This window comes from Apis laboriosa, unplaced genomic scaffold (assembly GCF_014066325.1).
Source record: "Apis laboriosa isolate Shangri-la unplaced genomic scaffold, ASM1406632v1 scaffold79_cov154, whole genome shotgun sequence".
Taxonomy (NCBI): domain Eukaryota; kingdom Metazoa; phylum Arthropoda; class Insecta; order Hymenoptera; family Apidae; genus Apis; species Apis laboriosa.
In genome coordinates, this window is record NW_025224475.1 from 311,417 (window position 1) to 324,513 (window position 13,097).

General features: G+C 26.7%; 1 protein-coding gene across 3 annotated transcripts; it reads left to right on the top strand.

Moving 5' to 3' along the window:
* Positions 1-532: 532 nt before the first annotated feature.
* On the top strand, positions 533-12,188 carry LOC122719511 (rho GTPase-activating protein 190). Of its 3 annotated transcripts, none has more exons than XM_043945400.1 (24): positions 533-764; positions 2,029-2,376; positions 2,471-3,381; positions 3,459-3,668; positions 3,894-3,905; positions 4,101-4,287; positions 4,372-4,487; positions 4,559-4,711; positions 4,792-5,030; positions 5,103-5,304; positions 5,392-5,562; positions 5,688-5,939; positions 6,007-6,185; positions 6,269-6,452; positions 6,543-6,748; positions 6,835-7,242; positions 7,350-7,577; positions 7,657-7,818; positions 8,211-8,260; positions 8,352-8,715; positions 8,785-8,916; positions 8,989-9,039; positions 9,146-9,242; positions 9,320-12,188. In XM_043945400.1, the coding sequence occupies exons 2-24, from the start codon at positions 2,206-2,208 to the stop codon at positions 9,516-9,518; spliced, it is 4,884 nt and encodes a 1,627-aa protein (XP_043801335.1). In that variant the 5' UTR covers positions 533-764; positions 2,029-2,205; the 3' UTR covers positions 9,519-12,188. The 3 variants fall into 3 exon arrangements, with proteins under 3 accessions (XP_043801335.1, XP_043801337.1, XP_043801336.1); XM_043945402.1 differs by having other exon boundaries at positions 6,561-6,748; XM_043945401.1 differs by lacking the exon at positions 3,894-3,905.
* Positions 12,189-13,097: the final 909 nt, after the last annotated feature.

The following is a 13,097-nucleotide window of genomic DNA, read 5'->3' on the forward strand; positions in this document are numbered from 1 at the left end:
TTTTAATTCGAAATCACACTAGTACATTTACTCAACGACAGATGGTGCTTTTATGCTGTTACAGGAGCGTAATAATGGTGTGCTTATAGTCAAATATTTTTTATCGATATTGTTCATAAATAATTGATCAATTTAAATAAATAATTATAAAATTGAAAAATCATTATTCTAAAACTTAAAAAAAAATATAATAAATTTGCTTCAATAATATATATAAATTTATTTTATTAATATACTTAAAATTCTTAAAAATATATTCTTATTTGTTTTAAAATATATTAAAAATATTTTTAATCTATTTATTTTATTATCTTATTATACAAAAATTTAAAAAATTATTAATAATAAATATCGTATTTAATTAAGTATAATATAAATAATAAATATAATTTAATAATTTATTTATAAGAAAAAGAGAATTTATTTAAAAAATAAATGAATCATAGAAAATATGCTAGATACGGCCTTGTTCTTGTTCGACATATACTATCTAGTCTGAAAACATTAATCCTTGTGCCCACCCACCAAAATGGCTCCTTTATGGGGCAATTCTAGGTGTTTGACGTGAAGTTATTTACACACCTGGAATTAAGCCTTCATTGAGACAAGTTGTAGATGTCTTTCTGTGCACCGTGTGCGTGAAACAGATCAAGAAAGAGTGCGTGTTCTATAGCAGTGAAGAATCGATCGAGTTCCTGAAGAAAAAATTATACAGGACGGCCGGTTGGTATAATAGTTCGCTTGCTGAACAAAAATCTGTACAGGTAACATAGCCTTTACTACATCGAGTAAGATATTTTGATTAGTTTTCTGATTTTGTTTAGATAAGCTCCAGCATATTATATATATTGGTTATATATCTTATTAAAATTTGTTGAATCCCAAAACTATCATCGGTGTTAAAATTGACCGCGGTTGTGTACAATGCATATTGATCTATTCGTAGCTGTCATTTGTATATCGAATAATTTGTTTCTGCTGCATGAATCATGTCTCGTAAATTTTATATGAAGTCTATAACTTTAATTTGTTTCTTTTGTAAGACTAAAACTATTTATTCCATTATGATAGAAATACTCTGTCATTATTACAAAATATTTTTGTAATTTTATTAAAAAATAATCGTTTATTTGAAACTATTTTTAACATTAATGTTCATGAAAAATTATTGTATTGATCTTTTTATTATTAAAAAAAAAACAAGTTTTGAATCATATATGTAAAGATTAATGCAAAAAATTCTTTATAAAGAGATTTTTGATTTCCGTTTCATTGAATCCATAACCTGTATAATATAGGAGATAATTTATTTCTGTTTCTAGGAAATTATAAATTAGTATAAAAATTAATTTTGTATATAGTGACTACTTATTATTTGATTCATCTCTTATTTTAATGTTACTATGAAATGTATGTTACTATGAATGTTACTAGTGTATTTCTCAATATAATTTATGATATATACATATATATATATATATATATATTGATAAATATAATTTTGTGTGATTTTAAATATATATTTTATTAATATGAATTTTAAATGAATAGTGAATATTAACATGAATATTTAATTTAATTTCCATAATAAAGATATAAATGCAACATGAGTGCAACTAACATTTAATAATATATGATGATGCTGTTTATCATTTTATTCATTTGTGAATATTATTTTTTTTCAGATATCAGTGCCATTCCAAAGAATTATTGCTCACACTTGTGCTAAATTATGAATGTTGTGCTTTATATAAAGAAATAAAGTGCAAAAATTTCTTAAAATCTATATTAATTTCTCTAATGATGTAATTTTATCATTTATAAAGTTATAATAATAATTATATTAAGCTCAAATGAAATTTTGGCAAATGACATTTCTTTATTATTTACATATAAATTTGCATGTCATACAAAAATTTGAAGCATGATATTCAAATATTGTGAAGCAAGAAGAAACATAAAATAAAAAATATATTGTTAAAAATGTTACCAAAGGAAGGTAATGCTAATTTTCATATAAATTTCTAGACTTGATATACAATGACCAAAGGAAAAAATATTGGTTTTTAATAACTATAAAATAAATGAATAAGAGAAACTATTAATAGTGGTACTTAAAAATGTCCTGAGTAAAGTTTGATGAAGAAAAGATTTTTATTTTCACACTTAATTATATAAATGATATAATCAAATTAAACTTTAAAAATGGCAAGAAAAAGTGATAATATCAAAACCATCAATGTTGCTATTGTTGGTCTTTCTGGTACAGAGAAAGATAAGGGGCAAGTTGGTGTGGGAAAATCATGTCTGTGTAATCGTTTTATGCGTTCTTTGAACGATGATTATAATGTGGACCATATATCAGTGTTATCACAGGTAATTGTTAAATATACATGTGATTAATTTGGTTAAATATAGTTTGTTTGCTTTGCAATGTTTCCTCTTATTAATTGATTATTATTTTTAACAGTCAGATTTTAGTGGTCGGGTGGTGAATAATGATCATTTCCTATATTGGGGTGAAGTTACAAAAACAGCAGAAGATGGAACAGAATATCAATTTCAAGTGATAGAACATACTGAATTTATAGATGATGCATCTTTTCAACCTTTTAAAGGTGGTAAAATGGAACCTTATGCAAAAAGATGTGCAGCCACAAAAATTACTAGTGCAGAAAAGCTTATGTATATTTGCAAAAATCAATTAGGCATAGAAAAAGAATATGAACAAAAAGTTTTACCAGATGGTAAATTAAACATTGATGGCTTTTTGTGTGTATTTGATGTAAGTGTTGTACCAAATAGATCTATAGAAAAACAGGTTGAAATAGTAGCAAATATATTGAATAATTTAATGAAAACTAAAAAACCAATAGTTTTGGTAACAACCAAAAATGATGATGCTAATGAACAATATGTAAAAGAAGCTGAAAAATTAGTGATGCGTAAAGAATACAAAAGTTCCATATTAATAATTGAAACATCTGCACATGAAAATATAAATATTGATTTGGCATTTATGATTTTGGCTCAACTGATTGATAAAACCAAAATGCGAAGTAAAGTTATTCCATTTGCGGAAGCAGCCAGAGCTAGAAAGGAATTATTAGATGCATCAACGGAATCTTTACAAAGATTGATTCGAATACATGTTACTGATTATAGAGCATTGTGGTCTCAAGCATCTAAAAAATTAGCTCAACATAAAGAATTTTCAACATTTGTTGAATTATTTGGTATTGATGCAACTCAAAGATTATTTAGAAGACATATTAAAAAATTGAAAGATGAACAAGTGGCAAAAAAAATCCAGGGATATTTGGACATGTTACCTGATATTCTTCATGAAATATGTCCTGATATAACAAATTTGATCAATGAGTATGTTTCCAATTATATTTATTTAAATCTAATTGAAAAATATTTTTTTGCTTATTCTATTTATTTTATTTATGTAGAGAGTGGTCTGCAGTACAACAATATATAAAAGAACATCCTGATTTTCACCAATATTTCTATGAATGTCCTGAGGATATCCCATGGATTGATTGTGATTTTGGTGAAAACAATGGAACAAAAATTCCTTATGATGTCTTAGAAACACCCGAAGCTGAAACTGTTTTCAAAAATCATATAAATGTATTGCAACAGGAACAACGGCGATTAGAGTTAGTATTAGTATTTTTAAAATTAATTATTAAATATATATGCAAATATTTTTTAATGAATTTTATAATCATTATAATTTGTTAAATTTTTGCTATTTATAAATAGCAAGAAGTAGTTTTTTGCTAACATAATTATTAAAATTACATAGTCATTCAGCATTTTAGACATTTATGTGCAATATACTAATGCTTTGCTTTATTCTGGGTGGCGTTTCTTTTGTGCAGACTTCCTAAAAGGTAAATTGTGCTTTTTATTGCTTTTAGAATACTATTTTTTCATAAAAATATATAATTATCTGTATTAACATTTTTGTAGTATTATATATATGTTTTAATTATCTAAAACTTTATAAATATCTTTTAAATATTGAAAATAATTATATTGTAATAAAAAAATATTTATATTTATATAAAAAATCTATCATTTCTTAGATGGAAAAAACAGTTTAAACAGTTATTGGAAGAAACTGGTTATGTTACACCTGGAAAACATTTATCTGAAGTTAGAGTTCTTTTTATGGGTAGAGAATGTTTTGAAGCTCTTTCTCACCATGATTGTCAAGAAATATATGATCAACATCAAAAAGAAATTATTGAAAAAGCAAAACATAATTTCCAGGTATGAATATATATATGTCTTAACATAATAATAACATAAACATAATAAATATTCTATTATATTTTTTAATCTTTTATATTCCAGGAACTATTGCTAGAACATGCTGATTTATTCTATCATTTCAAGAGTATAGCACCATCTGGTACTATAACACAAGATGATATTAAAGAAATTACAGATGCATTAGTGGATGATTTTAGGTAATTAATTTAATTTTTTTTATTTAAATTATATGTATAAATATTTTTGAGTAATCTTTTATGATGTACAGATATAAAGCTTTAGATAGATTAGATCAAGATAGAAAATTAATGCTATTTCAACATTTGGGTTTTGTACATTGTCCTATAAGAGAACATTGTCCAGCTTATCCAAATTGCATGGATGCACTTATAGAACGAATACTTGGAACAAAAGCTCACAGGTAAGATTTAAATAATAAAAGTATAACAAATAATAAATTTTTAATTAACAATAATTATTAAAATAATAATAATTTTATAGACCTTCTTCATGGAATCACAGTAGTCAGTGGCAATTAACATCTGATAATAATCAATTAAATTTAGTTATACTTGGAAGCAATGGACTTGGTGAGGAATTCGCTCGTGAAATAAGAGCACAAACAGAAGATGATGAAGTAGAAATTGATTGTCAATTGTATACGCTTGGATATCGAATAATCGATGGTGATGTTGGATTACCACATAATTCATTTACTACTTCAGACTTCATGCCTCATGGTATATTATTATAATATTATTATATAGTGAATTTTATAAAAATAGAATTTTAAAAATATTTTAAATTTATAGGTTCATTTTGTATTTATGCAAATGAAGATTCATTTGAATATATTCGTTCTTCTTTAGAAAAAACTTTATTGTCGAATTTAGAACAAGAAGATAGATTACCATTTCAAGGATTACCTATTGTTATTATGTTTGTACCAGAATCAACTATAGACGAAATGGAAGCAATACGACTTAGAAAAGAGGGTCAGAATCTTGCTGATAGGTAAAAATTTATGAATTTTACATTTCATTTTACTTATGAATTCTATTTCATATTTAAACAAAAATTAATGATGAATCTTTACATTAGTTTGCAGTGTCCATTTATTGATGTTTGCATAGAGGATTTGGAGCAAGATAAAAGATTTCCTACTTTACTTGTAAAAGATGCATTACAGCAACTTATACAATCTATAAATCACAGAGCTGGTTTTTTAAATATTTACCAAAGTGTTATTGAATGTTTAGAACCAGATATTAGGTAATTATATAATTTTATATAATTTTATATAATTTTATATAATTTTATATTAATTATATAATTTTTAAATAAGTTATATTATAAATTTTTTGATCATCATAATATTAATAATTTTTTTATTTTAGAATAATAATGTGTATGTTTTGCGGAGATCCATATTCCGTGGAAAACGTACTTGGTCCCTTACTCAATCATCAATGTTGTTTTCTTAGTGGCGATCGATCGATTGTTTTAGAAACATTTCTAGGGGAATCGAAACGAAGAGTTGAAGTTATTATTTCAAGTTTTCATGGAGCAAATGCATTTAGAGATGAATTAGTACATGGTTTTATACTTGTTTATTCTACAAAAAGAAAAGCATCACTTGCGACTCTTAAGTACGTAATATAATATACATATTTCAAAATAATACTATTTTATTATTAATTTGAAACTTTTTCGTAGCGCATTTTCTATGAATATACCAAATTTACCAATACAAATAATGGCTGTGACTGATACTGGAGGTGCTAATGCTTTCTTCAGTAATGATTTAAGTCATTTACTTATCACAGAGGGAAATGCAATTGCGGATAAATTGCAAGCACATTTTATGACTTCGGCATCTAGTTGCCAACAAAAAAGTATGTTGTGTATATTTATTTAAATATTCTAGTTAGAAATATTTACTAGAAAAATTTCTATACTTATGTTGTTTTTATTGCAGCGGCATTCTATACACCATTCTTTAAAGAGGTATGGGAGAAAAAACCCGAAATCGAACAGGCATTTAATATGGAAGAACCAGGTAATTTAAATGATAGCGGTGAAGGAACTTTGGAATATTCTGCATTACATCCTATGCCACCACCACGTCATGAAAGTTATCACCTTCAAACACCAGATGATGGGTAAGTAATCTAAAATAATCTTTAATAATATCATTTAATAACAATTATCTTAAAAATTTCGTGATAATTCAAATATCTAATGTGAAGCAGTATGTCCGTAACTTTCAGAAGTGGTTCTGAATCTTATGAACAATTAACTCCTGATGGTGATCTTGGAGATACAGGATTAAACGAACAGTTTGCAGACAATAGAGCTACACCTAGTGATGATAGTGATATTTATAGCCAAGTAGATTTTTATAGAGAAGAAAGAGAAAGAGATTTGTTAAAAGGAGATATTACAAACAAATTATCTGGTTAGTTTTGTAATAATGAAATTTTATATATGTAAAATAAATTTATATGTAATTCTATTTTTTTTATTTATTTTTTAATTTCATAGGATGGGTGAAGGATACATTTATGCCTCAAGATGGAGTAACTAATAGTTATTCTCACAGAGCCTTCACAACAGGTAGAAGACATATTTCTCAGGCAAAGCCGCGTCCAAAAGGAAACAGTCAAACTTTAAAACAACCTGGTAAAATAAATTTGAAAGATTTTTCAAATGTGACGGATGCTATAGCTAGAATGACAGTAGGAGAAAAAGATGAACATGGTTCTAAAATAAGTATGGGTCATGCTCCACTTGCTACTCCTGAATTAGATTTAGGTTCCGAATATGCGCAAGTAAAAGATGTTGTACAAAGTTTATATCCTTATGATGGTGATTATATGTATGCCTCGGTACAAGATTCTGTCGGAAATAATAAACCCAAGTTACGTCATAGACGTGAAAAAGGACAACCTTGTAAGAACCTAATTAAAAGAATAATGCATCTTGATTATAATTTACTAATATATATATATATATGATATTATGGATATATGGATATTAATTATATTTTCACTTTGTAGCATACAGTGATTCTGATTCTGAATGGAGTTCTTTGGAAAGACAAAGAATTGCTGATATTTCAGGTAAAGCAAACAAAAAACCACCATCGCATAAAAGGATACGAAAAAAACGTACACCTATATTTGTTGCCTCACCTAAAGTACCATCTAGCATGGGAAGTGGAGATAGTATTGGTTTGAATTATAATGTTAAAGAAGTAAAACTGCGAGTAAATCCTACAGAAAGAGGTATTTGTTTATTATAGTTATATTTTATTATAAAAATATATTACAATTCTTTTTTAATGTAATATCTTTTTTAATGTAGAATCCAGTGAAACAAATTCTTCTGAATCAAGTGATCCAGAACATACTTCAAGATTGAGAGCCAAACATAATAAGCATACTACTGCTGCTATTTCACGAAGAAAATTTGGAAATTCATTACCACAACATCCAACTTCCAATAAAGAGATGTTTAGTGCTTCCTGTAAGTAACATTATACTTAATATGGCTATTTTTTTTTGTATGCTAAAAATATTTTAAAAAGAAAATAAAAAAATAATTTATATGTGTATGTTTTATCTTTTCTTATTTTAAATAAGGTTTATTATTATTTTTAATTATTTTTTTAGTTTGTTAGTTTAGTAATTTTTTAATCGAAAATAGCCAAAATATAAAAATTGCTAAAATTTAAATCAATTGCTAATATTATATTTTAAATAATAATTGTAGAATTTTCTTTAATTATTTTTTAAAATGGTTCAGATAGGATATAAAAAAAGGTTTGCTTAGAATTTTTTTTATGTATTTAATATTGTATAAAATTATTATTATTTTAATTAAGCAAAATTGTAACTTTATGTTTGGCATTATTTCAGATGAATCCAGTTTAGATGTTTCATCTCCACGAGAAATTAATTCTCCCAGTGTAAGTAAAAAGGATGTACGAAAAAGTAAAGATAAATTTTTATATAAATTTTTTTAAAGATATTCTGTTTCGATTTAATATTTTAAATAAGGTCAAAGATGGCGATAAGTTAAATAGGAAAAAGGATAAACAAAAAGCAAAAGAAGATGAGAAGTTAGAAAAGCGTCGTCAAAAAGAAGAAAAACTAAAAAAACATGCGGAAAAGGAAAAGGAAAGAGAGAAAAAAAAGCAAGAAAAAACAAAACAAACTAAAGGTCCTAGTTCAACATTAAGTCTGAGTCAAGTGCAACAACCATTAATTGAAGATTTTGCACAAAGTGAAACAAATCGAATACCTCTATTTCTTGAAAAATGTGTGCAATTTATTGAAGATGAAGGATTAGATTCTGAAGGTATATATAGGGTTCCTGGAAATAGAGCACACGTTGAACTCCTTTTTCAAAAGTTTGAAGAAGGTAAATGGTATTTGAAATTTTAGATTTAAATATTAATTTTTTTTATTATTTCATGTTTTATTATTGCAGACGGAAACGTGGACATACATTCGTTGGATATACCAGTAAATGCTGTTGCAACTGCTTTGAAAGATTTCTTCTCAAAAAGGTTACCACCATTAATTGATAAAGAACGAATGAGTGAACTCGAGGATATCTCAGGTAAATTATAATGATTTTAAAAAACATTAATTGTTAACTGTTTGTGGTTTTAATACAAGTTTTTTTGTTCAGGTGCTCGTGGTATTAGCAAACCAATGTCTGCAACATGTATGAATATGGAAGGTAAACATCATTATATAAATTTCAATAAATAAATGAAATGATAAAAGATTTATAGATTTATATATTTAAGATATATTTAAGATAAATATTTATGGACTTATTATAGATCGAAGCTGCAGATTATTAGCATTACGTTTGATGCTCAACAAATTGAAGCCAGTTAATTTTGATGTACTTAAATTTATTTTTCATCACTTTGTAAAGTAAGTCTATCTTTACAATTTAAATAGTTGTATAATTATTAATTACTAGAAACCATGGAATATTTATATATTTTTAGAGTGGCTGAAAATTGTAAGCTGAACAGTATGGATAGTAAAAATTTGGCAATCTGCTGGTGGCCTACTTTATTACCAATAGAATTTAACGATCTTGGCAGATTCGAAGCAATGAGACCATACTTGGAAGATGTTGTTCAAACAATGATAGATCAATATCCTTTCTTATTTTGTGGTGAAGAAGCTATTGTAATGGTGTAGTGAAAGATTACATTATTTCGAATCGTACAATTAGAGCTTGTACGAATAATAAGAAATAATTTCGTATTAATACGATACGGATTATTTCTATAACATTTAGTCCTTACGATCATGAATAATGATTTGTCTTGCTATGTTTGTATACCATGACTTCATCGTAGTGCATTTGAACTACGATTAGGATAATTTTCATAACTTGAAAAAGACGAACAAATTAATTTAAGTTTACATACTCGTTCCATTGCAAAGTGTGACTGATGGAGTGAGAGATTGATGGTCCTAATGATGGCTATTTGCAGGCCCAATAATAATGCGAATAATAAAAAGTCAATCCATGTGTCATAACAGTATGCATGTATCATGTTGGATGTATTCAGAGCGATGTATTTATTAACATGTAATTAGAGGTAAGTCTTAATATTTGATAATAGCGATTATAGTAGTGAGCTCGATGTTGCTTTTTTTATCTGATTTTTTTTATTTTTCTTTTTGTTCTTACATTTTTCTATAGATAAAAATTTTTTTATTGTATGTAATGTATGTCTGAGAATGAATGTATGAGAAAAAGAGAGAGAGAAAAAAATAAGAGGGAAGGATAAAAAGCGAGACAATGGCGCAATCTCTTAAAAAGAATATTCGTATTCTAAAGCGTGTTAAAGATATAAAATGTATGAGATATACAATTTCTCTAATTCATGTGATTTTTATATAGCAACGATATCAAAAAATTTGAAATATTTCTGCAATTAATTTTTTCTTGATTAATATTTGTTTTTTGGTTTATCAGAAAGTATCTTTAATTTGTATCTAATATATTTCTGTATATTGATGAATTTTTTTTTCAAATCAGTATTTCAGAATACTTAATTTGATTTAATAGATCTGATTAAACTTATTGGTGATACAATGCACAGTATATCCATTCTTAATTTGATTTAATAGAATTATTTAAGTTCGTCGGTGATACAATGCATAATATATCCATTCCGTCTGAATGAAAAAGAAAAACGAGCAAAAAAGAAAAAAAAAAAAAAAATGAAGAAATTGAAAAGCGTTACATGTATTTGCAATTTTTTCAAGATGTGCAGTGAATAAGCGTTTATGTCAAGAAGATTGTAAGGATATTGATATGGTTCTAATTATTAAGATAAATCTTGAAGATTTCCGGATTATAACAGATCATGGAAATATTAAATGCTAAGAACAATACTTAGATTCTCACAAACATTTTTCCAAGTTTCATAAAGCGAACGTGTACATAAGATTATAAGATTGTAAGCTATGAAAAGTTTATAATGAGAATCGTGAAAATCGATTATCGATACTTTCGAGATTATTCAGTGGTCGCCATGACCGTTTACACAAATCGCTTTTATCTTTTTTTATGCAATGCATAATGTATTTGAAAAATAATTGAATAATAGACGAAGGTTCGTGTTTTTAATCGCGTATTGTATTTTGTGTATCAGCTTTCGTCTGTATTTATAAAAGGTATTTATAAACATTTTATTTTATTTCTTAATTTTAGAATATTAGAATACTCATTGGGCGTGTAACCGATCGTCAAACTATTCAACCATTTTGCTCTTGTACCTGCTGCGTTACTCCGAACTACAATCTTTTTCTTTCCTTTTTTAAAAAACCATCATTTTAAATTATTATACACATAATGATTTTTATGATGTATCTGCATGGATAAAGAGTTCTGACGATCGCTGTTACTATTCTGAAGATGAAATGAAATTCGATAATATGACGCATCAACACATCAAATGACTGAGCCATTAGAACTGTGATGTAGTTACTTGTTTTTAATAATGTATAATAGTAACTATGGAAAGGTAAAAGGATTGTTCCATGACGCTTAACGTAACAAATGCGATCTTTGTTGAAATGAAGAATATTGTTTCATGATTAGCATGTTAGCATTAATTGATTTTCCAGCGTGCAAAACCTTCTTCGTCTATTAGTGCGGAATGTAGTCTGATTCGAATAGCGACAAATTCACACAGGTATAGGTGTGCCATACTGTGTGTAATTATTTCACGATCTAACTGTACATCTTTCGGCGATTGAAACATTTGTAAGTAAGGATCGTCAGACAACAAAAAAAAAGAAAAGATTGAGAAAGTTAACGGACTGATCGACAATGCGATCCACTATATGAACAAATTCATTTGTTTATTTTATTTTATTCGTTAATCAGAAATATAACGAGGAACATTCCCATAAGTAATAATTGAAATTACTTATGGTCGAGTACGAATTCGACGAGTTCATGTTCCTTTAGCAATTGATACATTGCATATAAAGAAATTGAAAAGAAGACAAGAAGAAAGAAACAAATCATTTAGGTTAGGTCGTTCGATCTCGACGAGTTCGTCCTCGATAGATTTTGCACTGTCATATTTATAAGAAAATCGTTGTAACGATATTTCAATGATCTATTTAGCGTTCCGAGGACGCTTAGCAACAAACAACGGATCGTACATTCCCGTATTAGTCATAAAATGAACAAACAAAAGAATTTTATACATTCGTACGTACATAATTGTATAATGTTATTAATAGGAACACACACAGAGACGTCGATGTTACGTGTAAGATCTGGGATATGGATCAAATGCTGTCTGAAATAATAATGACATGATTTCTGTCATCGTCGCTGAATTCAAACTGATCAAATTTTTCGAATACCTGTTTATCATTTTTTCTTCTTATCATTGCTTATTATTTTCTTAGTTTTATATTATTTCTTTAAGCATGTCTTTATGTATTTGTGCTACAACTATAATTTCGTCTGTTGAATTTTCATCAATTTTTAATTAAAATTTGAAGCTCGGTTTTTATTTTTCATTATTAATTTTAAGAATCAAATTATCCTTTAATAAATATAGAGAAAGCTAATAAATATTTACAATATACATATTTCTCAAATGTATGAAAGAATTGCTAATTAAACATGTATTCATCGATCGTCTTGTATCATGAATTTTAAAAAAATGCATATTTCTTCTATGCATTTACTATCGATTTATTTGTCAATTTTCATCGTTAAAAGATATTTTACATACATAAGACTGATGTAATATTTGCATCTTGGTCGATTAAAACTTTTTAATCATTTAAGTCTTGGACTTGTTGATTAAAAAGAATTTCGATATTTCTTAGCATTTATTACGTTCTTTTTGTTTTTTGAATCTTGTACAAATTTTTTTTTTTGAGAAAGAAACTTCCAAGTCTTTTTTCATTGTTAATTTTCAATCTTATATTGCCATAAATTATATTGATTATTTTCTTCTATCTTTCTTCCCACGTTTTAAATGACATCCTCCGTAAATTCCGTGTATTTCAAGAGCATCAAGGTTTCACAAATTTAGGAAGACTAAATTTACGTTTTGGATGCCTCTACTCATTCATTGTATACAAATCCGTAAAATTTTATTTTGCCAGAATTGAAAAAATTCTTTTTATTTACAAGCTTTTGATATTGTATAAATATTGTGTTTCTGTTTTTCCTCGTTCATCGATTTCCTCAATTTCACTTTCCTTCTATTCGCTGATTCCTCGTGACTTTAG

What these genes read in the sequence shown, in the direction of transcription:
- LOC122719511 (XM_043945400.1), top strand. Translation starts at nt 2,206, where the DNA reads ATGGCAAGAAAAAGTGATAATATCAAAACCATCAATGTTGCTATTGTT. An exon ending in ATATATCAGTGTTATCACAG is followed by an intron (nt 2,377 to 2,470) that starts GTAATTGTTAAA and finishes TATTTTTAACAG; the next exon opens with TCAGATTTTAGTGGTCGGGT. An exon ending in ATCTAGTTGCCAACAAAAAA is followed by an intron (nt 6,186 to 6,268) that starts GTATGTTGTGTA and finishes TTTTTATTGCAG; the next exon opens with CGGCATTCTATACACCATTC.